General features: G+C 42.2%; 1 protein-coding gene across 3 annotated transcripts in view; it reads right to left on the bottom strand.

Annotated features, from left to right (window-relative positions):
• Nucleotides 1-25,863, bottom strand: part of ARL6IP6 (ADP ribosylation factor like GTPase 6 interacting protein 6) — a 52,445-nt gene that overhangs the window by 11,923 nt on the left and 14,659 nt on the right. The window contains exon 4 of one of the 3 annotated variants that reach the window (XM_029605507.1): nucleotides 19,831-19,900. The exons of the other annotated variants lie outside the window; for them this stretch is intronic. Coding sequence (XP_029461367.1) covers nucleotides 19,885-19,900 — 16 coding nt within the window. The 3' untranslated portion in view covers nucleotides 19,831-19,884. Of the gene's footprint in view, nucleotides 1-19,830; nucleotides 19,901-25,863 lie in introns of those variants that run through there. 3 annotated transcript variants of the gene reach the window in all.

Genomic DNA, 25,863 nt, shown 5'->3' with positions numbered 1-25,863 from the left:
TACCCGTTTCAGTAACACTCCTACTCACGGCATTGCATGATTTTAAAATGCTGCAAAAAAACCTGGTGCCGTCATGAGACTATGATTTAGTCAATTCTACGGCATTAAGAATCGCTAGACATATGCATTGATGATCTTGTATCAAAGTTTTCTTAATCAAGAATCCATCTACATAGCCCCTGAGGCAGCTCCTATGTGAGCGAAACTCGGCCAGAGTTGGGCAAGTTCTAATAAAGTCCCTTGACACACCGATCTCCTTTGTTTCTTCGCTACTAAGCAATATTGGATCGACTTCCGCTTTGTTTTTTTGGGTCTGTCCTAAAGAAAAGGAAATTATCAGGTAAGTAGTAATTTCTCATTTCTTAGCATCCAGACAGATGAATCCAGAACCAGTAGGATGTACCCAAGCAACTCCTTAACATGGTGAAAGGCTGCCCATGGTCTAGTACAAACTACACATTTAAAGGCTGCGTCCTCCTGGGGCTGCACATCCAGACGATAATACCTGGAAAAGATGTGCAAGGAGGACCATGTAGCAGCTCAGCAAATGTCGACGGGAGATGTCAAACTAACCTCCGCCCATGACGCTGCCTGAGACCTAGTGAAATAAGTCCTAACCTGGGTAGGCAATGGCTTTTCAGCCACCACATATGCGGCTGTCATAAAACAATAACTATGTGATTTTGTAGGCAATGGAGCAGAAATTTGTTTTTAAAGCTTTTTTGAAATCTTTAGTATTTGATATGAGACTGATATTTTCAGGCAAAGAGTTCTATAAAACTGGACCAGCCACTGAAAACGCTCACTTAAAAGTCGTCTAGTCTTGCTATCTTAATGGTAGGCACTTCTAGATGCATTTATCCATGGAGCATAATTGTCGAGATGATTTGTAAAGCCTTAGCATTGAACATAGCCAGACTGATGATGGATTATAGACAAAGTTATGAATGGTGGTAAGAATTTTGTATTGAATACGATATGAAGCTGGTAACCAATGTAAAGTTTGTAACAATAGAGTAATATGATCTTTACAAGGTATGTTATATATTAAGCGAGCAGCTGAATTCTGAATAAGTTGAAGGGGCCAAATATTTATAGCAAAAAGTCCTAGATACAATGAGTTACAATAATCGAGACCTGATAAAACTAAAGCTTGGAAATCAGAAGGAAATTGCAATGGTCTGAGTTTCTTTAAGATTTGTAATTTAAAAAAGAATTTTATTTTTTACAATTGCAGAGATATTGTTTGTCATGGACAGTTTTGAGTCTATGAATACACCTAAATTCTTAGCACAATTGATTATAGGTATTGTGTGGTCTTCGAAAGTAAAACTGTCCGGAACTGTGGATAAATTAAGCAATTTGGTTTTTAAAGCATTCAGTTTTAGTTTATTATGTGATAACCAGATTTTAAATTGTGGTTAAGTACAAAATGTAGAAGTGATAGAGTTTTGGACCATGAATCTGAGAATGGGATAATAAATTGTATATAGTCTGCGTAAATTTTGAAATTCTAATCAAGGCCAGTGAGGAGATGATAAAGAGGAAGAAGATAAATGTTAAAAAAGGATAGCAGACAACGCTGAGCCTTGTGGTATGCCTGAATTGGTACAGTACCAGTTGGAGTTGGCATCACAGAGTGTAACTCTTTGTGGACAGTTAGACAGAAAAGACTGAAACCACTGAAGGACGGAACCAGATACTCCTGTGTGTTCAAGATTTGAAAGGAGGATTTTATGATTTAACATATTGAATGCAGCAGAAATATCTAAAAGTACCAATATATAATCCATGTTAGTGTCAAAACCTCTAAGTATGTTGTCAAAAGATATTAGAAGGGATTCAAGTATATCCTTTTCTAAATCCATGTTGATTTGGGTGTAAAATATCATATATGTAATCAGAGAATTGTTTGAGAACAATGGATTCGATAATTTTAGCAATCAAAGTGAGTGTAGCAATGGGACAATAATTGGAAATATCAAGAAAATCATGATTTCATTTTTTGGGAATTGATAGAACTGAGGTTTTAGGATGGATGGAAAAGAACCTTGGGTCAATGATGCATTGACTATGTCTGTTATTAACAGAGAAATGTATTCTTTGACATATAGGCTAAGGAAGTGCAGAACTTTCGTGCTCTTAGCAAGGTGGCAATATCCCAGACAAATATCCACTCTCTTCAACAAGCGAGCACTCTCATGGGCCAAACCATAAGACAAAACAGTCGGATCTTTGTGAAGGGCAGGCCCCCTGCTGCAACAGGTTCCTGTGTGGTGGAAAACAAAGGGGGAATTCCACCAGGAGTATTTGCAGATCTGCATACCATGGTCTCCTGGGCCAATCCGGTGCCACAAGAAGCACAATCCCACTGTGGATTTCGATCCTTCCAACCATTCTTCCCAAAAGGGGCCACAGAGGAAAGGCATACAGCAGCTTGCCTTCCGGCCAGACCAGGCACTAGTGCATCGATCCCTAAGGATTTCAGATCTCTACTTCGACTGAAGGATCGAGGAACCTTTGCATTGCGAGGAGTCGCCAACAGGTCTGGAAATGGAAGACCAAAGTGATTGAGTATCAGCTGGAACGCCTTGTCTCACCATACCCATTCTCCTGGGTCCAGACTCTCCCTTCTGAGAGAGTCTACTCTTACATTGTCTTTTCCTGCAATGCGTGAGGCTGAGATCTCCTGAAGATGCAATTCCGCCCATTCCATAAGTTGGTCTCTCTCTTGTGATACTTGCTGGCTCTTGGTTCCTCCCTGCTGATTGATATAAGCCAATAATGTTGTGTTGTCTGACATCATTCGGACCACTTGACCCTGCAGCTGAACTGTAAGCACGCCAACCTGACTGCCCGAGCTTCCAGCCGATTGATGTTCCAGAGAGACTCCTCTGTATTCCAGTGCCCTTGCACCTTTAGTTCCTGACAGAGAGCTCCCATAACTGGGAAAAAACAAGAGGATTTATACAAAGAAACCAAAATGGGATTTCTCTTTGGCTCAGACATATAATCTGCCCCAACAACTTCTATATTTGGAAAATCAGAGCCAGCAATTCATCTCTATGAAAGAACTTCAATATAATTCTATATGATTCCAGCCCCAGGGGGATTTCCCCCATCCCTGAAGTCAGGATCTGCCTCAACATCAGTACTATCCGGATGCGTGTCAGATACACCTGCAGCTCAAGGTGTTCTTTGGCGCTTAAACATACCAGAAGAGAGAGGGGCCACTGCCTGAGGATCTGCACTGACAGGCTTGGACAGTGCTGAGGACTGCACCTAAAGAAGGATTGCAATCCTTGATAAAAACTCTATCCAAGAAAATGCAGAAGGATCCATGCCAAGACTAGGAAGCACTTGTGCAGCACCCACTGAGCTGCTGTCTCCTGCTGAGGAACCAGTCACGGAGTTCCAAGGTCAGGCGTCCCTTCTGACATATCCTTAACGATGAACATAAACACATTATATGAAAAAATATATATACTACACAAATATATTTATTATAATGATTATATTATAGATGCTTCTCAATACATATACATTATCTTTGCAAAATACATATTCATTATCTTTACAAAAGCTGAGTATTAAATGTTTATACATAATCTTATATCGAATGAGTTAAAATACACTTACATCAACTATCATAATACCACTCATAACCCAAAAAATCACTCATACCATACACAAAACCTTCATTCAGTCTTACATACTTCCCCTAAAAAAATACCCAGGGTATAACAATATCTCAATGGTAACAGTTTCACAAAAAGAAGGACTCTGGTCTTTCCTATTACAAGAAACGATGGCTTTGAACAAAGGTACCGCTATGCCTTCTCACTAACAAGACTTCACACAATGTAGCAAATATATTCCAATTGAAGCGATGTCTTCACACTGGAAATGCTGCTATTCCTTCTCACTAACAAGACTCTCGCAAAATTTAAGCACCTTAGGTTTGTGCACCAAAAATCTAAGTGCACTGTTACCGCTTCAAACCTTGGCGCACAACCAGTAGGCGAGAAATTGTGCGCACAAATTGGACGCACAGCAGGATGCACGTACGCAGTTGACCAAGCAGAAAAAAAGCGCGCAAACACACCGCTGCGGCCTACCACGTGGCACACAAAAAAGAAGCCTAACAGCAGGGCCTAGCTCAACGAGGCAGCTCAACCCGCACTCTAACATCCATGGGAGCGGGAATGCACGTCTGGATGGCGCAACACACATAGAGACCGGAGGAAGTCCTAAACTAACCCCTCCACTTTTTTACTTTTATTCTTTGCAGATTACACATTAGTTGAAAATTAATGCACATCCCTAATATTTGGCAATTATTACAAGATGATCTCCGGCTGTGGGAGGGGGGGGGGGGTGGTATCTGCTTGGCATAGGGACATGTACTGGTGCTGCTTTAAAAGGGTTCCATGGGTGGCACTACCCCCCCCCCCACACCAAAGTACTCTCCAATCTCTAGGAGATCCCCTCGCCTTCCAGTCCTGTCTCTAGGTGCCAATTTAACTGTGGCTCTGGCTACTGCCTCTCTCCCACTAACCTGCTGCTGGTGGACCCCAACATCCTCCCATCCCTTATACTGAAGCCTCCTATTGGTCTCCACTGCCAATGATGTGCCCTCCATCTGGGCCTCTACTTCCAATAATGCAACTGATCAGCTCCTCAAAAGAACACTAGACAATTGCCAGGTGCCTGAGAATTCTGGGACTGAGCTGCTATGTAGCCCTACCTCTTCCTCTGGAAGTGTGCCCAGAAGGGGGAGGATATTGAGCTGTAGTACTGCAGAGATTTTGAGTATGCCACAGTATGCCTGATCCATAACTGACCAGTGTGGCAGTGAGGCGATGGGGAGCTGTCGCAGCAAGGAATTGGTGGAGAAGCATTGGTGTGAAAGGCAGCAGCAAAGGGCAATTCTGCCACCTAGGATCATGCTAACCCTTTCATTCTCTCCCCCTGCTTTTCCATTCCCATGCTCCAACATGTTCTCCCCCTCCCATTTCCTTCCCTCCATCCCCTGTGGCTCCCCCTGCCCTTTCTTCCCTCTCTTGATGCCCTGGTCTCCCCCACACCCCCGGGCTCTCCTGTTCTCATCCTCATGCCCCTTCTACCCCCTAGTATTCCCTCCCCCATTGTGCCCTCCCCATCTGCCCTTCTTCCCTTTCCCCAGGGTTCCCAGATTTTTCAGCAGCAGCAAATCCTATTGTTTTAATAAGGCATCAATTCTCCTGGGAAACCTCTGAGGCTGTAGCAGTTAGGAAGCAGAGCAAAGAACAAGTTATGAGGTGTTAGAGCAAAAAGGAGTGACTTAATAGAGAATTGATTCAGTTTGTTAAACACTTTCTTCTCCAATGAATGTGGCTGGCAGAGGGAAGAGAAAGAGTCCATAAATCAGCAGTTACATTTTCTTTGCGCTCCCTTTCGAGGAGACACTTAGGGTCACTCCCTAAGCCCTGAAAAATAGTGCAGGCAGCTAGCAACTCAAGTCCTGTCAGAGGTGTGGACATAAAAGAAGTCAAATCAGTTAAACACAAAAATATATATAAGACCATGGCAAAAAGCAGTAGTTGCTGCAGCAGCTGTGTGTGTACACAAGACAGATCTGAAGAAAAAGTGATTAAAAGTCCTTCTGGCTCTGTGTGGCTGTCAGGACCTGTTTTGTTGTGACAGCCATTGCTCTTGGGCACCCAACAACCCCTTCAACCCCTTTTTTTTTTTTTTTTTTTTTTTTTTTTTTATAAAAAAGTGTGTATATTTTATTAGTCAACACTATGATCCTTCTCCAGTGTGAAGCCTACTCCCTGATTCAGGTTCTAATACATATCAGCATGAAAGCCCAATTTACTATGATTTATATCAATGGAAGAGATTAAGTAGGGGGATCCTTCAGAAATTTAACAAAATGTATATCGCCTTTGGAATTAAATAAAATTCAGGAGTAACAAAGGATCCTAATGATTTCATTAAGTGGTCAGAATGTTTCCTCCAACTCTTTTGTACTTCCAGCTCAACTGGAGCTGGAGTTTGGATTCAACATTAGAATCCTTCATTTGCAACTACCTGGGATTTTTTCAGCCCCTTCTGAATTAAGCCCAACCACTGAAAGACCTTCCTTGGCAGGGGCCACAAACTGTGGCTCCCTTTGGAAGCCAGCTAACAGACCCCCCAGGGTGCTACTAAATGTCACTACTGAGAAACAAATAAGATTCCCTCCCCATAGGAGCTCTGAAATGTGCTTGGTTCTGATATGACAGCCAAGTTAATTTTTTTTTTGGCCAATATTGCTACATGGGGAAGAATTTAGCCTGAAGAAACAGCTTTCTTCATCAGGAAAGCTAACAAACTCATTTGCTTAATGGTCCTGGTCAGATGGCAGGGTAAATGGAACACTAAAAAGAAAAATCAGATGTTGGTCTATCAAAGTATACTGAACTAAAACGATGCAAATCTGCCTTGCCCTTTGTGCAAAACGAAAAGGCACAAGAACAGCTTTGGATCCTCCTCGTTATACAGATTTTTAATGAATGAAACGGTTATCCTAGCTAGTCAAATTACAAAAACTCTCCTTCACATGTCTGCTCCTAAAATGCAAACTCAAAAACTTTACATACTCATCATCATATTTTACCAATGCATTTATTCTGAGTACAAATAGCAGAAGTCATCAAGTATTAAACATTTTTTTAAAGAGTTTCAAATTGTTATTTTCTCATTTTATAGATGGCTAAAGCTCTTTTATGGAGAAATTTAATTTTATCTGATAATTTCCTTTCCTCAAGTCCAGCCAGATCAGTCTATATATGCAAGGGTTTATGCTTCCCTCGCAGCAGCTAGAGTCTGAACAGGTTTGCTGATGACACCTCTTATAGGCACCCATGCTGACCTTAGTCTGCCAGTATTCAGTGTAACAAGCTAATTAACTGAACTATGCTCTCCACCCCTCTTAACCAGGGGATTTCCAAGGGAGAAGAACCCCCTTCAGTCATTCAATTAAAGGAGATGAACATATGGCATCAAAAAGGTAGAACTGGACCACCATGGGGATTTCCACCAGGGGATTTCCAAGGGAGAAGAACCCCCTTCAGTCATTCAATTAAAGGAGATGAACATATGGCATCAAAAAGGTAGAACTGGACCACCATGGTCCACCAAACATCATACAGATTCTGCATAATGGAACAAAGTCAGCATGGCTTTACCCAGGGCAAGTCTTGCCTCACAAATCTGCTTCACTTTTTTGAAGGAGTTAATAAACATGTGGATAAAGGTGAACCGGTAGATATAGTATACTTGGATTTCAGAAGGCGTTTGACAAAGTTCCTCATGAGAGGCTTCTAGGAAAAGTAAAAAGTCATGGGATAGGTGGCGATGTCCTTTCGTGGATTGCAAACTGGCTAAAAGACAGGAAACAGAGAGTAGGATTAAATGGGCAATTTTCTCAGTGGAAGGGAGTGGACAGTGGAGTGCCTCAGGGATCTGTATTGGGACCCTTACTGTTCAATATATTTATAAATGATCTGGAAAGAAATACGACGAGTGAGATAATCAAATTTGCAGATGACACAAAATTGTGCAGAGTAGTTAAATCACAAGCAGATTGTGATAAATTGCAGGAAGACCTTGTGAGACTGGAAAATTGGGCATCCAAATGGCAGATGAAATTTAATGTGGATAAGTGCAAGGTGATGCATATAGGGAAAAATAACCCATGCTATAATTACACGATGTTGGGTTCCATATTAGGTGCTACAACCCAAGAAAGAGATCTAGGTGTCATAGTGGATAACACATTGAAATCGTCGGTTCAGTGTGCTGCGGCAGTCAAAAAAGCAAACAGAATGTTGGGAATTATTAGAAAAGGAATGATGAATAAAACGGAAAATGTCATAATGCCTCTGTATCGCTCCATGGTGAGACCGCACCTTGAATACTGTGTACAATTCTGGTCGCCGCATCTCAAAAAAGATATAATTGCGATGGAGAAGGTACAGAGAAGGGCTACCAAAATGATAAGGGGAATGGAACAACTCCCCTATCAGGAAAGACTAAAGAGGTTAGGACTTTTCAGCTTGGAGAAGAGACGACTGAGGGGGGATATGATAGAGGTGTTTAAAATCATGAGAGGTCTAGAACGGGTAGATGTGAATCGGTTATTTACTCTTTCGGATAGTAGAAGGACTAGGGGACACTCCATGAAGTTAGCATGGGGCACATTTAAAACTAATCGGAGAAAGTTCTTTTTTATGCAACGCGCAATTAAACTCTGGAATTTGTTGCCAGAGAATGTGGTTCGTGCAGTTAGTATAGCTGTGTTTAAAAAAGGATTGGATAAGTTCTTGGAGAAGTCCATTACCTGCTATTAAGTTCCATGTAACCATTAGCAATGGTTACATGGAATAGACTTAGTTTTTGGGTACTTGCCAGGTTCTTATGGCCTGGATTGGCCACTGTTGGAAACAGGATGCTGGGCTTGATGGACCCTTGGTCTGACCCAGTATGGCATTTTCTTATGTTCTTAATAACCCACCCTGAACACTTGAATTCAAATTCCAAGCACCTCTGGCAGTCTGGGAGGGTCCTGGACTGGTGTGGCCGGACTCAAGGAAAGAAAATTATCATGTAAAATTAAGTTTCTCCTTCCTCTTCATCCAACCAGTTCAATCCAGACACATGGGAAGTATCCTTCATTTGGTTGGGACACTACCAATCCTGCCCTCAAAATGCAAAAGCCAAAAGCTGTCTCTCATATCGCTCAGACTTCAAGGTGGAAATACTAAGAGCAAGAATGTAAGGCAAATCTCCAATGAAGAGACCAAATGGAACTCCATCCACAACAAAGCCTCTGCTGGAGCAAAGGGAAACCCTGGGCTATATAAACAGAGCTTATTGCCTCCTTAATCAATCACCCTAAAGGAGCCTTTTATGCTGCTGCTTCACCCTTTCTAGCACCGCCAGACAGCATCAGATATGAGCTGACTTTTCAAAAGTATTGGTTCCCTTCAAATAACTAATTTCAGCTCCGAGGACCTCCAGCGATGATGCCTCATAGGCCTCCAGAAAGGATTCCCTCTTGAAAAAAGAATTACCGTGGGATGAGAAACTGAAAAACACCTTCTACAAAAATGGAACCAAGCAAATAGACTCCTCTGAAAAACCTCTGAAAAATTTCCTTACAAGACAAAACTTGCAATTTCTACATCTGTCTGGCCAAGCAGGTGGCTACGAAAAAGACTGTATTCAGCATAAGATCCTTAACATTTTCTTGAGGGTTTTAAAAAGGCAGACCAGTCAGATGTCAACATCAAATTTACATCCTAGGATGGAAAAATGTCCCAATATGTTTAATGCCCTTTAGGAACAAAGACCTGTCCAGATGAGAAGTCTATGACCTGCCCTCAAGATAGCTCCTATAACAGTCAATAGCTGCTACCTGCACCATCAGAATATTCGCAACTAAGACCTTCTCCTAGCTCTAATGTAAAAGGCTAAAAAGGCTACCACCAAAGCTGTCTTGTGTGTCAGATACTTCTCTGGATACCACACTTTGAAAACTCTCCAGACTCTCCCATAAGCCAGAGATGAAGAGAGACTCTTCTGGTGCATAAAACAGTAGTCATTACTCCTTAAGAGTAGCCCTTCCTATTCACTCACTCCCTATCAAGGGCTAATCTAGAATACAGAACAGAGGTGGATCTACATGCACTACCAGACCCTAGACCAACAAACCCTTGATTGGGCAAAAGAAACAAACATGATGGCAGAAAAAGATTACGACCTATCTAGTCTGCCCATCCATACCAACTACACAGTTTTACAATCACAATAGTACCAACAGCTCTCTATCCAAGAGCCTGAACAGATCCATATAAAAACCATGGCCACCTGGAGCCACGAAGAAAGTCAGATCTTGATGCTCCATACTCTTTGCAGAACTCTGCCCTCCAAGGACCATGGAGGAAACATATTGGAGCCCTAGTTCTGGCCTCTCATGAATTAGGTCATCAAGACCAAAAGCCTCTTTGCCATCCTGAGACGAAGATTGGCCTCACCTGTAGATAGCCATCCAGTCCATCATCGGTTCTCCCTACCTGAACACACTCCAGGAGACCGATGCTTCCAACAAAGTCCACTCACCTGGATTCTTGAGGGCTCCTTTTCTCTCCTTGTTGAGTCCCCTATGCCACTGCACTGATACTGTCTGAGAGAAAAGGGACAGACTAGAAATAGCAATCTGATTGCTATGACTCCAAATGACTGATACACCTTTTGGCCTCCACTGGACTCAAAAGTCCTCTATGTCACTTGATCCTGGTAATGCATTCCCCATCTAGAGACTGGCATTGGCCATCACCCTTACTGAAGTGACGAGTTCGAACTCTACCCCTTCTAGCTTCCTATCCAGAAGTCACTAAGTCCGATTTGCTTAGGCCTCCTTCTTCAATGAGAGTCTCACTGAATACACCTGAGACCAAAGAGACCATCTTGAAAGAAAGGCTGTTTGCAAAGGCCTCATGTGCCATCTCACACATGGAAGGAGCTCCAATATGGCTGCCATGGAATCTAGGATTTGAAGGTGGTACCATATTTTGGGACTTTACTCTGACAACCTCGTCTGATCTGACTCTGAAGCTTGCTTATTCCATCATCCATCATGTGCACTCACTCAGACTTTGTGTTGAATCAAGCCCCCTGGAATTCCAGATTTTGGGATGGGACCAATTTGCTCCTAGCCAACATAACTATCCCTTCCAACTCCTGCCATAACTGCACTACCTGGACCATGGCAACCCTGCTCATTTCTTTCACAACGTAGAGCTGCCGCCACCACTACCATTATCGTGGAAAAGGTCCTAGGAGCTGCTGCCATGTGTCACAACTGCAGATATATATAGGAACATGGTAATAGGCATCTATCAAGACCAAGGAGGTCTAAAATTTTGTCTTACCTCCACCATAATAGATCTCAGTCTCTCCATTTCTGAAGCAAGTCACTTTCAAGACCAGAATAGGCCAAAGAGTGTTTTTTTTTTGGCACCACGAAGTAAATGGAGTATCTTCCTTGTATCACCTTGGGACATCATAACTAGGACTACTGCTCTTATGCGACAAGCAGTCAAAAAAGCAAATAGAATGTTAGGAATTATTAGGAAGGGAATGTTAATAGGATAGGCTGGAGAGATTAGGGCTGTTCAGCTTGGAGAAGAGACGGCTGAGGGGGGATATGATAGAGGTCTTTAAGATCATGAGAGGTCTTGAACGAGTAGATGTGACTCGGTTATTTTCACTTTCGAATAATAGAAGGACTAGGGGGCATTCCATGAAGTTAGCAAGTAGCACATTTAAGACTAATTGGAGAAAATTCTTTTTCACTCAACGCACAATAAAGCTCTGGAATTTGTTGCCAGAGGATGTGGTTAGTGCAGTTAGTGTAGCTGGGTTCAAAAAAGGTTTGGATAAGTTCTTGGAGGAGAAGTCCATTAATAGCTATTAATCAATTTTACTTAGGGAATAGCCACTGCTATTAATTGCATCAGTAGCATGGGATCTTCTTAGTGTTTGGGTAATTGCCAGGTTCTTGTGGCCTGGTTTTGGCCTCTGTTGGAAACAGGATGCTGGGCTTGATGGACCCTTTGTCTGACCCAGCATGGCAATTTCTTATGTTCTTTGACATTTACTTCGTTCTGTTTATGAATTATTTGAGTCTTCTGCGAGATCCTCAGCTACGGCAATCGCAGCACGGCACATAGCATGGTTGAGAGCGAGCTCAATACGAGACGATGTCCATGACAAGTTGGTGGTGGACATACCTTGTCTAGGAGACAATCTTTTTGGAAATAAATTTGGGGAAACCATTACCCTTTTAAAGGAACAAAATACCGCTATACAGTCTTTAACATCTTTAACATCGCCAGCAGACCCCCATACCTCCTCGAGAAAATTCTACCCTTCATTCAAAACTCTGTACTAACTGAGAAAACTCCACCTACTGACTGGTCGCGACGCGCTCCCAGACAGTTGTTCCGAGGAAAGCAGAACTATAGAGCATGGTTGTCCCTTATCTCCAGAACCCATTTGGTCTAACATGATCTTGACCCACCTCCAATAAGAGGAGACAGGCGAACCCCTCTCTCAGTTCTAGGAGATGGGTCGGCATGTATCACCACCCGAGCCTATGCCTCACGTCTGGGCTACCTGGGCCAAAAAGACAGAGACCTGCTCAAAAGGTCGAGCCCTCTGAGAAGTCACTTCTCTTTTGGGTTGAAAATGTCTGAAACCCTTAGCATGGCCCCCTCGTGCCAAAATGCGCAGCGCCTGTTTTTAATCCTCTAGTAAACAAGGCACTTGGGACTCCATACCGCCTACTGATCATTTACTTCAGCTCATTCCCAGAATAAGAGTGATCCTTTAAGGGTAATTTCGTAAGATTAGACTTTGAAATTATAGCAGCTGACCAAATCTCAGCCACAGCTGACGCATGGCTGCTAACACCAAAGCCAACTCTCTGGTCAGGGGTCCGACCAAAGCACAGCCCGCATCTGCCAAAAGGCAGCAGCCAGTTCCATCACTACCCTGGTATTCAAACCAGTCTCAGCGACTTCCTGAGATATAAGCAAACAAGCACAAGTCACCAGGTAGCAGCAAGAGGCTAACTGCAATTCAATGCCACCACCTTAAGGCCTGTGTAAGGACAGCCTTAACTCTATCCTGCATATTCTCCAATGCCACTCACCCTTTTGCAGGAAGGTAGTCTGCTTATTAAGGTACTAAAACGGGATTCTTCTTTGGCCCAGACATGGAACCAAAAACCCAGCACTCCCAGTATTGTCAGTGTCTGGGAGATCAGAGCCGACGACTCCAAACCTGGAGGGATTTCTCTATCCTCCAAAGAGTATGGATCGCCCTCATCATCTGAACCAGTGAAGTCCCCATCAAGTGGAACCCGCAGTAGGCCGGGATGTACTCAGGCACCAGATTTGCAGGATTTCGCAGCCTGTGTTCCTGAACTTCCAGGTTTAGCCAGTTCTGAACATTAGAAGGGACTGCAGCCCTTGACAAAAAAAAAAGGTGAAAGGATCCATATGAAAACCAGGGGGTGTCAGAAGGCATCCACTGAAAAGTCCTCCCCTGCTGAATTCCAGTTAGGGGAGCCTCTCATTAGGCCCATGTCTTTGTCCACTTTCAGGTTTCCTATTTCCACCCAAATACTTTGTTCTGTAAATGGGGATGTATCTACCCCATTCTCATCTGTACTCTTGCTAGCCAGCAACAGCCCTCCTCTAATGTCTTTCTTTATTTGATTAACATTGCTGCTATTTCTTCCTCTATCTCCACACCTTATTGTTTCCTTTCAATCTTACAATGCCACCTCTGGTTTTCCTTCTTTCTGATATCTGAAAAATGTTTTGTCAACATACTTCACCACATAACAGCACATCCACCCGAGAAGCATGAAACCTTTCCTTTTCCTCTGCTAGGAGGATAAAGCCTATTCATATAAATCTGGCACCCGGAGCTTCCTACTCTGAAAAATATCAACTCCTTTATGCAGAAGAAACTTTTGTTGGCTCTCTCAAACCAGCCATAATAGGATCTCTCAGAATTTTCCTTCTCACTTTTAATCTCAGTAATATTGAGCACCTACAAGGATTGAGTGATCAGAGAAGACAGATCATCTTTTCTAAAAAGACAGAATCTAAGAATCTTCCTCCTCTGTGGGAAAATATTTTCCTTCTTCTAACTCCTCTGTCCTTCCCTCAACAATGTTATCCTTCCTCCATTCCAGAGAGAGTCCAACTTAGAAAAGACACTAATTCTCCATCTCTCCCTCCTCTATTTACCAGACAAAGGTGGTGCTGCCCTCTCATGGAAGGGGGGGGGGGGGGGGGGGAGGGTCTGGGAAGACTTTGCATCCACACTTTGCCCCAGAGTGAAGGCCTGGTGCAACCACTTTAAAAACTCTGGCCTCAGAAAAGTAAGCAAAGGAGGAGAAGATGAAGTTATCACAGGCACAGGAAGTCCCGAAGAGGACAAACTACCTAAAGAGAACCCCTCCCCCAGGTTTGCAAGCATCACCACCAGAGGACCATCCTGCCTCTCGGTGCCATGTGGCTGTAAAATGGCCACAGTTCCCACCACAGGCCTCAACCTCTCCATATCGGCAATAGAAAGAGCCAAAGATTAAGCGTTCTGCAATTCCCACTTCCCTGCACATTGTCAGCAAAACGAGCCGCCAGACACTGTGCAACAAGAACTGCACTCCACACAGAGGCTACCATGCTTAATACATTGTGTCCCACCTCCTCGACACAGACTCTCGCTGCGGGAAAGTGAGAAGGCGCTCTCCCTCCCTCAATGGGCCTAACACCTCACTGCCTGGGCTTCTCAGATCACCTTTCAGCTACTGAAACTTTTTCTTTTAAAAACTTTATGCAACAGCCAGCCAGCTAATAGAAGGTTAGCCAGAGATGACTGGGAAACCAGAGACCAAATGTAGCATGAGAGTTGGGGTGAGTGGGGTCTGGTGGATGGCTAAAGGGAATAAAGAAGGAAAACAAATTCATTCACCAACCAGCATAACAAACCCTCTTCATTAGTAATCAGAGTTCCTGGAACCTCCTAGTTCTTTTGCTTAACTGGGAAGGGACAGCCCCAAAGGACAGTCACCCCAGGAATAGCCACTTCTCAAAATCAGCCAAAATCATGAGCTATGCTAGTTTACCATCTGCTGGAGACAATGAATACTGGAAGACTGAGGTCAGCATGGGATCTGTAAGAGGTGATGTCAGCAAGCTTTTTGTTCTCAGGCTCCATCTATTGGCAGGGGACCAAAGCCCATGCATCTGGACTGGTCTGGCTGGTTAAAAATACTTTTCTTGCTTCACCTATATTGTTACTTTAATGCATTTGATTTCTCAGAAGCACAGCAGCATGCCGATGACATATGATTACACAGGGAAAAGCCTTTTTTGACCAATCTGAAATACTGACTGCTAGCTCAAAGCACTTTTTGTCAGATGAAACCAATATTTCAGCTAAAACTGACAAGAAGTGCTTCAAGCCAATGGACTGAATCTCTTGGTGATTTATGAGTTATATGTTCATAAAAATACAAATCAGTAAACAAGTTCCAGGCAGGGAAACAAACTTGTCTGTAGCTAAATCTGAGGTCAGGAATGTCACAGGATGTCTATGAACATAATTATGAAAACCATCAGACTATATTTACATTCCTTCTTGTTCCCTTCTCAATAAAATTTGAGTATTAAAATATATACACACAAAACAGGATTTAACTTCTTCCACTACTCCTTTAAGACCTCCATTTTTGTGTGTTTTGCGCAACAGTTAAAGAATGCTTTAGGGCAGAGGTTCTCAACCAGCGTGTCGCCAAGAACACACAGGTGTGTCGCCATACTTCCCGGTCCCCCACTGACCCAGCTGCTCCCCGGTTCTCCTCCGCCCAGGCTTAAAATGCTGATAGCCTGGCGGAACGCAGCAGGACAGCTGGAGTCAGCGGCACTGGCATGTTCTCTTCTTCCCCCCCCCCCCCCGCCATGGCCTGGAAGAGGAAGTCGTGAGCAGCGGGTGCACGCACGGGAAGAAGAAACCATGCTAGTGCAGGCAGCATCGGCCCGAAGAAAAGAAGAGAGACGCGGTCTGAAGAATGTGCAGCGCGGCTCAGAGGAAAATGAGGAACAACATCAACCCCCGTGGCCGATGGGACTCCTTTCTCCGCGAGGGCTGAAAATGAAGGAGGTTGCTACTGCCTTTAGGGTTGGGAGGAGGCTGCTGCTAGTTCCGGGGAGTGGGGGCGGGGAGGGGGGAAAGAGTGAATGAGCATGCAAGCATGTGTGTTTGGGATCCTGTGTGAGATAGCATGTATGTGAATGATTGAGAGCCTGTACAGGTGAAAGAGAGTATGTCTGTGATTGAGAGCCTGCCTGTGAGAGAGAGAGAGCATGAATGTAAGTTTACGATTGGGAACCTGTATGTGTAAGTTTGTGATTTTCACACAAACAGGTTTTCAGAGTAGGTGTGTATGATTGAGATCCTGTGTGTGTGTATGATTAAGAGCCTGTGTGTATAAGTAAGGGAGAGAGAATGTGTGTCTGTGTGTGATTGAGAACTGGTTTAGGTGAGGGAGCATGTGAGTATGTGATTGAGAGTCTGTGTGTGAGAGAAAGATAGCATGTATGTGTGTGATTGAAAGCCTGTGTGTGTAAGCGTGAAAAGATAGACAGCATGTGTGTAAATGTGTAATTAAGAGCCTATATAAGTGAGAGAGAAAAAGCATGTGTATATGTGTGTGATTGAGAGCCAGTGTGAGAGAGTGAGGAGAAAGTTCCAAGCAAACCATTCCTCCTCCTGCTAATTCAAAACAATCTCAGGGAACCTGGATATCAAACATTTCCAGGTATGCAGAGCAAACATTTTTTTGTATCCTTATTTTTCATTACTAGGTCTTTGTGTCTATTTTGAAATATTTTATTGGTATCTAGAAATTTTTTATATGAGTTTTTAATTATTGGATATTCCATTCATCTGCTGTTTTGAAATAATCTGTTCTTTTTGTTACTATGGTTTTACTGCTACTGATTTTATATTTCTTGATTTGTTTTATAAGGATGGGTGATGTTTCTTTTTTTCCTTTATTACACTGCATACAGAGACTCTGGCTTGTTGCTGTTTCCAATTCAGTTTTTTCTGCATGCTTCTAGTTATGCGTTTTGGTCTCTTTATTCTTTGTTAGGTGAGGGTCAGCACATGTGATTCAGGTGAGGTTTTCTGCTGGCATGTAGCTTCTGTGTAGGGCTCTATAGCAGCCTGACTTGGTCCGTTTTCCTAATAGGAGATGTATTGGTGTCTTAAGGCCTGGTGTAATATTTTCAGTGTTGCCTTTTCTTAGGTAAGGTGGTTACTGTTTGAGTACTGGAAATTGGTGCTGTTTTGGTGTGGGATGTTTACTATTTATGCAATTTCTGTTCAGACAGACTACATATCTTTTCCTTGTCATTCTTAACAATAAAATAAAACCAGACCTTTACTTTTTATTTCTGCCATGAATTGTAATGAGCAGTGTGTCAGGTGTGTCACGATGGGGAAAAGGTTGAGAACCACTGCGTTAGGGAGTCATGCTGTCCATTTTAGTGCAGCATGCAGGTCATCTCTCTCAGATTTTTCCCACACTATATCACTGTGCGCACATCAAGGTTTCATGTAATGATTATAATAAAACAAAGCCTACATCAAATGGGTGCTGGCAAATACTGAGCAGCCCCAGAGTCTATATACTTTCCCAACATTCAAAGTTCACCGACAAGACCCTGCTTCATGTTCCTAGATCATGCTGGCTCATCAATATGCAAAGCATTCTCTGTCCCAGCTCTTACCTGTAGACTTTATTCCCAAGGGAGGTAAAACACCGTCCTTTCATAACATTCCTATTTCAATGTTATATTTGGTGCTCCCAGCTCAATTTGCTTACTTTCCAAAATTACAAAACAAAGGGCATTTGCTACAATAAATACAGTGCTCAATAATACATACTATCAAAGCAAAAAAATGATGAACACTTGTGTTGTATTATAAAGAAATGTGTTTTTATTTTAATCAAATACTTTTATAATGAAAATAGCACAATATGTGTAAGTAGTATACCTAAAACATTCAAATCTTTAAAAACACTAAGTTATAAATGTCTACATGGTTCCCCTACACAACCAAACTTTATAAAGCAGTGGCAGCAATGCTGAATCATGATGCTAATGTATATGCTTGAATATCAGCAAGTTACTTACACATACATATATTATACTATATCTATATTTTTAATTTTCAAAATCATTCAAGCATCCCCTTTACTGGCAATATATAAAACAAAATTTTCCTTTTTAAAATTGTATGTTTTTTTCAGCCTGAAGCTGAAAATATGAGACATGATTAATGTAGCATAGTAGCTCCATTCGTGAATCATTACTGTGTCAAAAGACGCTCTGTTTGAAAACATCCCACTTACTGTAAACATGCACAAGTGGTAAATAAGTCACCTGACTCATCTATGTGGCTTGCTGCAACTACCTGTCAAAGAAATAAATGTACCCAATTCAAACATCCTGAAAAGATAAGTTCAGTGCCACATCTGATACAAAACACTAATGAGCATACCCTTTCCAGACATACACTAACCAAAGAGGATATTGTCTCTCCATTTTTCAGCACTAGACACTAGCTTAAACAATAGGACATTAGCATTCAAATATACTATTCAGCTGTTCAACATGCCTCTCTCATAAGAGAAAACTGATGAGGCTGGATCACTCTCCCGCAAACTTACTAGGACGATAAACTTCAGTATTTGAGTGCTGCCACTATGCCCTATTTCTAAGATAACTCGTAAATATTCAGTGTGGACATTACTATATTTTGGCCCATGATTATGGTAAAATTTATCTATATTGGTTATCCTTGAAACAGACCCCATGTGCAATACTAGGAAGTCTGGTCAGTGTAAGGTTTGAACCAGGGCAGAAGATAGATGCCCTGATAGTAGCCCAACCTGAAGACACAGAAAAAGACATAAGCACAAAGGGGTAGACTTTATAATTTTGTGCGAGCGCGAACTAGAGTACGCGGGATTTCAATAGATACGCGCGTATCCATTAAAATCCGGGATCGGGACGCGCAAGGCTGCCAATTTTGGGCAGCCTGCGCGTGCCGAGCCGCGCAGCCTGCCTCCGTTCCCTCCAAGGCCGCTCCGAAATCGGAGCGGCCTCAGAGGAAACTTTCTTTCGCCCTCCCTTCACCTTCCCCTCCCTTCCCCTACCTAACCCATGCCCCCGGCCCTATCTAAACCCCCCCCCCCCACCTTTATCGCCGGATTTACGCTTGCCAAAGGCAGATGTAAATCTGCGCGCGCCATCACCCGACCCCGGGGCTGTTCCGGAGGGCGCGGCCACTCCCCCAAAATGCCCCCGGGCTGAAACCACGCCCGCGGCGCCACCCCCGAAATGTCGCGTCACGACCGCCATGCAAGCCCCGGGACTTGTGCGCGCCGCCAAGCCTATGCAAAATAGGCTCGGCGCATGCAGGGGGGTTTGGGGTAGGTTTTCGGGGGGTACGCGCGTACCCCTTTAAAAATCTACCCCATAGGGAACTGCCTCAAGCAGAGCTTCCAAAACCACATGCCTGAGGAACTAGACTGGTTGGAAGACCAATGGGGGGGGGAAAGATTGCTGAGATTAAGGATGCTTTCCTAGCAATTTGAAGGCTCCCCATTTCCTTATCTGTGTTCCCAGTCTAGAATTAGCCTGCTTACCTCAATCCTACCTGCCCATGAGTATAGGCTGAACCTAACTTTCCTATGGACTTCATTTTGCTCCTGGAACAAAGAAAAACTTTGATTCTTTTTAACTTCAATGGTTAAAAGGTACAAGTGAAAAACAAAACTTCCAACCCCTAAACACTTACATTTTTATTTTAACTACTGTTTTAGCATAGGTTTTAACTTTACTACTTAGCACACAACTACCATGCATTATGCATATCATTAACTTACTACATCAAAAGGAAAGCTAATTTTTAGTGTAGTTTAAAAAAGGTGTGGTAAATTTTAAATGTTTATTAACTAGCCCAAATAACACTTCTTTAGCCAATATGTTCTTAGTCCAATTAGCAGAGTTTACTGATAGCCTTGAAAACAGAAAGGCATAATCTTTCTGCAGTACTTTTTATATAAGGATTGCATCAAGAATTGCTGTCATTTAATGCCAAAATGTTTAAATTCATTAAAATAAAGAATTGTATTTTATTTCCTACCTTTTGTTTTGCTTTACATAGCAAATGTTAATTTTCCTTGCTTGTGTTTCTTAGCTATACAAAAATCCATCTAAAATTTGTAGAATCAAATTAAAAATATGAAAACCACATTTGTAAGACTTCAAAATAAGCGGAACTGGCTGAGACAGTCAGTGTGTTTTATCTAGTTATTTCTCAGGGTACTACAATAAGCTCTAGAGCACTTTCATTTTGGGCTGTAATACAATTATAGAAGCTACATAAAATAGGACTTCAAACTGAAAAAATGGCTGTTCACATCCTCCTACATGAACCTGTTAAGAAAAGAATTACTGGTATACTCATCTAAATCCAATAAAACACAGGAAAGCAAACATAAATCAAGGTTTCACTATCTAGAGTCCTTAATTTAGGGGGGGGAAGACTCTAAATTCAAAGGTAAACCAACCTTTATAGGCAATGTATAGACTTCTCATCCAAGAGGCAGAAAAGCTAATTTTTCCTGTGCAAGAACTCCCCCTACTGACCAGTTATTGGGCTGCATCAAAATACTTAGTTACATATTTTCATCATTTTTTCTTTACATTGCCAAGTTTCATAGGATAGTCTACCATAAATAAATGCTGCTTCTACGATTCATTTTTAAAACATTGTATTTAAATATTATGATCTAGTGTACTCACACTGTACTGTTATGTTTTTTTTTTTTGTCAATGATGTATTATGGATGTTATAATTGTAAACCACCCCGATCTCCTTTGCCTGGAGGGGCGGTATATAAAAAAAAAAGCTGGTTGTAATTTTATTCTCAAAATTAAATTGATATTTTACACTGATGTGAACCAGGCCTGGGAACTCACATTAGTGTACCTCTGAACTAAAAAGATTAGATACCTATATACCCCTGAATGTTTGGGGTCAACACAACTGGTATGTAAGCTTGGTAATTTTGTCAGTAGTGCAAGCAAGAGTGGATGGGACGGTGGTAGGAGGATTTAAAGAAATAAGCATTAACATGCACTGGTTATTTCATGTTTGGGTGTTATTTTATTTCTGCACACAAATGTCAAATTGTGTACTTAAGGTGTTAATTTAAATCATATTTACAGGTTATGATTTAATAGATAAATTATATATTTAATACACAAGAATACAACTGGTCTCACCTTTGACAAAGAACAAAAATAAGTAACATGAACAAAACAATTCATATAAAATAGCAATTTACAACCCTTGAAGCATCTAATGTTTACTTACTTGGATACACAATGGCGAAATTACTTCCTACCTGATGATTTCCTTTTCTTTCACACAGCCCAGCTGGACCAGTGGATTATGCTTACGAACCAGCAGATGGAGACCGAACAACAGGCTTGCTGATATCACTCCTTATAAACCTCTTTACTGACACCAGGCTGCCAGTATTCCTATAACAAGCTAACTATGGACAATCTCAATACCATCAACTATGAACCATATTATCAGTTCAAGTCATTTTTTTTTTAAATCAGTGAAGTTCCAGAAGAACAAGAAAGCAGAAATGAATGAAGTGCTCCCAACAATAAACCAGAAATAACTCACCTGCAGCGAAATATATATATTCATTCTGGTCTTCAGCTCCGCTTACCTGCTTGCAAGTAAAACTCCCTGCATAGCAGAGTGTATAAACACCCCCAAAACACCAGCAGCACAGGCCTAGCCTGACTATTAAAGGAAAGGAAATGATCAGGTAATAAGTCATTTCACCTTCCTATCATCCAGGCAGACCAGTGGGATGTACCCAAGACACTCCCGCATGGGGGGGAATGCTGCCCCAGCCCCTCACAACACTGCCAAGGTGATGGAAGCTCTCTCAAGCTCTGACATCCAGGCAGTAATGCTCAGAAAGGTCTGCAAGGCCAGATCACATCACCTCTTACCAAACCTTCAAAGAAGAGACCAATCACAATGCCATCCAAGAAACAGTCTGTGCCCTTGCGGGAATGAGCCCATTCCTGTTTCGGCCGGGAAGTGCCAGAATACACATGACCTGCTATAATTACCTCCTGAATCTAGCGTGCCACCGTAGCCCAAAGAGGCTGCCTCACCTTTCCATACCCTACCATACAGAACAAAGATGATCAGATGTCTCCTCACGTCTAAAGGCGAAGGAATGAGGACTCGACAGAATCTGCCTGCCTGGTAAAGAAGGCAAAGAGCCTGACCAATTCAAAAGAAAATCTTAACCTTCTGAAGGAAGGCGGGAACCTATCATTAAAAATCATCCATTGTACCTAAAGACTGGAGGGTGACCTCGATATTTTAAAAAGGACTCTAGGGGTGATCTAGGAAACCATAGACCGGTGAGCCTTGACTTCAGTGCCAGGAAAAATAGTGGAAACTATTCTAAAGAACAAAAATCACAAAATATATAGAAAGACATGGTTTAATGGAACACAGCCAGCATGGATTTACCCAAGGGAAGTCTTGCCTCACAGATAACACTACACTTGTTGAATGGTTTTTGGTCAACATGCGGATAAATGTGAACCAGTAGATGTAGTATATTTGGATTTTCAGAAGACGTTTGTCAAAGGCCCTCATGAGATGCTTCTAAGAAAACTATAAAAGTTATGGGACAGGAGGCGATGTCCTTTCTTGAATTACAAACAGGTTAAAATACAGGAAACAGATTATTAAATGTCAGTTTTCCCAGTGGAAAAAGGTAAACAGTGGAGAGCCTCAGGGATCTGTATTTGGACTGGTGTTTTTTTTTTTAATATATTTATAAAAGATCTGGAAAGGGATATGACGAGCGAGGTGATCAAATTTGCAGATGACACAAAATTATTCAAAGTAGTTAAATCACATGCGGATTGTGAAATTGCAGGACCTTGCAAAACAGAATGTTAGGAATTATTAGGGAGGGAATGGTGAATAAAATGGAGACTGTCATAATGCCTCTGTATCACTCCATGGTGAGACTGTACCTTGAGTACGGCGTGCAATTCTGGTTGCTGCATCTCAAAAAAAAAAAAAAAAGATAGTTGCACTGGAGAAGGTACACACAAGATTGACCAAAATGATGAAGGGGATGGAATCACTGCCCTATGAGGAAAGGCTAGGGCTGTTCAGCTTGGAGAAGAGATGGCTGAGGGGGGATATGACAAAGGTCTATAAAATCATGAGAGGATTGGAACGGGTAAATATGAACTGGTTAGTTACTCTTTCAGATAATCGAAGGACTAGGGGACATTCCATCAAGTTAGCAAATAGCACATTTAAAACAAATTGTAGAAAATTCTTTCACACTCAATGCACAATTAAGCTCTGGAATTTGTTGCCAGAGGATGTGTTTAGGGCAGTTAGTGTAGCTAGCTTTAAAAATGTTTTGGATAAGTTCCTGGAAGAGAGATCCATAAACTGCTATTAATCAAGTTGACTTAGGGGACCAGCCACTGCTATTACTGGCACTAGTTGCATGAGATCTATTTAAATGTTTGGGTACTTGTAACCTGGATTGACCACTGTTGGAAACAGGATGGTGGGCTTGATTGACTCTCGGTCTGACCCAGTATGGCAACATGTTATTACCACCATGGAATTTGTCAGACATGCCACAACTGTCCCACTAGCCAACGCACAATTTCAAGGAGAGCCAGACAAATAGCCCAGGCTTCCAAGCAACTGATTGATCAGCTTACTTGCACAACAGTCCAGCAACCCTGTGCAAACAGCTCCTGACAGCGCACCCCCCCCCCCCCAGACCAGCATCTGTCACCATCATGATACAGGCTGGGGTCATCAATTCCACTCCCCATTCTAAGTGCTTACCATCCAGCCACCACTGCATGCACTGCTTCATTGATTCTGGCAGTGACAATCTCACAAATCAGTCCTGAGATTTGGGGTCCCACCTGGAAGCAAGGCCCTATGTAGAGGATGTATGTGCACTCTTGTCCATGGGATGAAATCCAAGGACCACACTGTTTGATTTCTGGATGTTTTCCATGCCCGGCCCTTGGCTACACACAACTTCTGATCTCTTTGTTCCATTAGAGGTACATGACCCATCTTCGTATCAACCCGCGCTCCCAGGCAATCCAGTGTCTGAGAGGGTTGACAATTGTTCATGGAAAAATTGACAATCCATCCCAAATCCTGTAATAAATGGACCACTCACTAAGAAGTGGAATGCTCTCCTAAAAGGACTTCGCTTTTATCAGCTATTCATCCAGATAAGAGTGCACCAAAATACAATCCTTGCACAGTTTGCCACCACCACCATCATCTTCAAAAACATTTTCAGGGCTGTTGCCAACCAAAAGGGTAGAGCCCTACTGAAAATGGCGACCTAGCACCACCAACTTCCAGATTGGGATACGAAGACAAGCTTCTGTTAGGTCCAAAGATTTCAGAAATACACCTTTCTGAACTGCCTTGATCACTGATCTTAAGGTTTCCACCCTGAAGTGTGCCACTTTCAAAAAGTCATTGATCCGCCACAGGTCTAGGATAGAGCAAAAGAATATTTTCTTCTTTGGGACTATAAATTAAATGGCATAGCATCCTAGACCTTCCTGGTGCTTCGATACCAGAATTACTATTTATAAGTTGAGAAATATCTACAGAGTAAACTCACAGCCACTCTTTTCTTGACCAAGTGACAAGAAGAAACCATAAAAGTGTCGGAAACAGGAAGAGCAAGTTCTAGATCAGGGATTCCCAACTTTTTTTAAAGCATGGACCCCTTTTCAACCTTCAAAATGTTTGCAGACCCCACATTCTTCTATTTTTACCTGCAGTAATACACCATATATAGAAAAGCTATTAATGTAATAAAGAATTGTATGCACCCCACACATTCACAATATATAAAAATTAAATAATACTTACTGATATAAGCAGAATACATATAATTGCAAAGCACAACAGTAAATGTGCCAGAATGTACTCATATTCAATAACTTGTGGTGGAATTACAGGCAGCCACAAGGTTGGATCTGTCTAGATCAGGACCAGCTCAGGGGAATGGACTGGTGGAGAGGGAGAGAGAGACTGGTATAAATGGATTGGTGGAGAGCAACTGGTGAAGGGAGAGAGAGCGACTGGTGGGAGAAAAACAGACTGGCAGGGATGGACTGGTGGAGAAAGACAGCAACTGATTAGGATGCCCTAGTGGAGTGACAGAGGTGGATTGGAAGGATTATGGAGAAAAGAGTAAGAAACTGGTGGGGAAAGGGGAAGGAGGGATGTTTGAAACAAGTCCACAGGAGATGTGGAGAGGTGTTTGGTGCACAGATTTCTCTTCCAACTACTGTGTTAGTTTGATCTTGGAGGGGGATCCAAAGGCTCTCTTCACAGCTGCTCGATACAAAATTCATATATGCAGAAACATCCCCCCCCCTTATAAAGCAAGAGACACCACTCCAAACATTTTGCAACATTATTGCAAGGTGCTGGGCATGCATGTCAGTGGCCTCTCTAGATAAAAGAACCTTTAAAGTAACAAAAAAACAAACAAACCCCCAACCCTGGCCAGTTTCAACCATCTAGTAAAACTACCACAAATTATTTAAGAGCATTAATCAAAAATTCTTCTAGATAGGCGTGGGACAAATCCCAATATAAAATCTGTACCTCCCATTCAACAATTCTCCATGGTCACAGAAACTCCCCCAAAGGGTGCAAGGCAGAACAAGGACATTTCCCCTTAACACGCACCATAAAAATATAAAATTCTGATTCTGTTGTTACCTCAGTAACCACAACACAAACTCCCTCCACTACCAAAAACATTGCATAATACAAAATTCCTGCCAAAAAAAAAAAAGTACGTAGAGCCTAGAGAAAACCTGCCATATCATAATACGCTAATACATGAGAACAGATAATCAGCTCATGCATATTCATTGTGGATATCCTGAAAATCAGGTCTGTGTGGCTCGAGGACAGGAGTTGGCCATATCTGCTTTAGTACATAGGATATTATGTGCATTACGATAAACTGCTATTTTAGTAATGGCACAACTGTTTATTATCTAGCTATTTGGAGAAGGAGAAGCAAAATACATT

Source organism: Rhinatrema bivittatum, chromosome 6 (assembly GCF_901001135.1).
Source record: "Rhinatrema bivittatum chromosome 6, aRhiBiv1.1, whole genome shotgun sequence".
NCBI lineage: Eukaryota > Metazoa > Chordata > Amphibia > Gymnophiona > Rhinatrematidae > Rhinatrema > Rhinatrema bivittatum.
The sequence above is the reverse complement of the archived record's forward strand: the minus strand, read 5'-3'. Positions and strand labels throughout refer to the sequence as shown.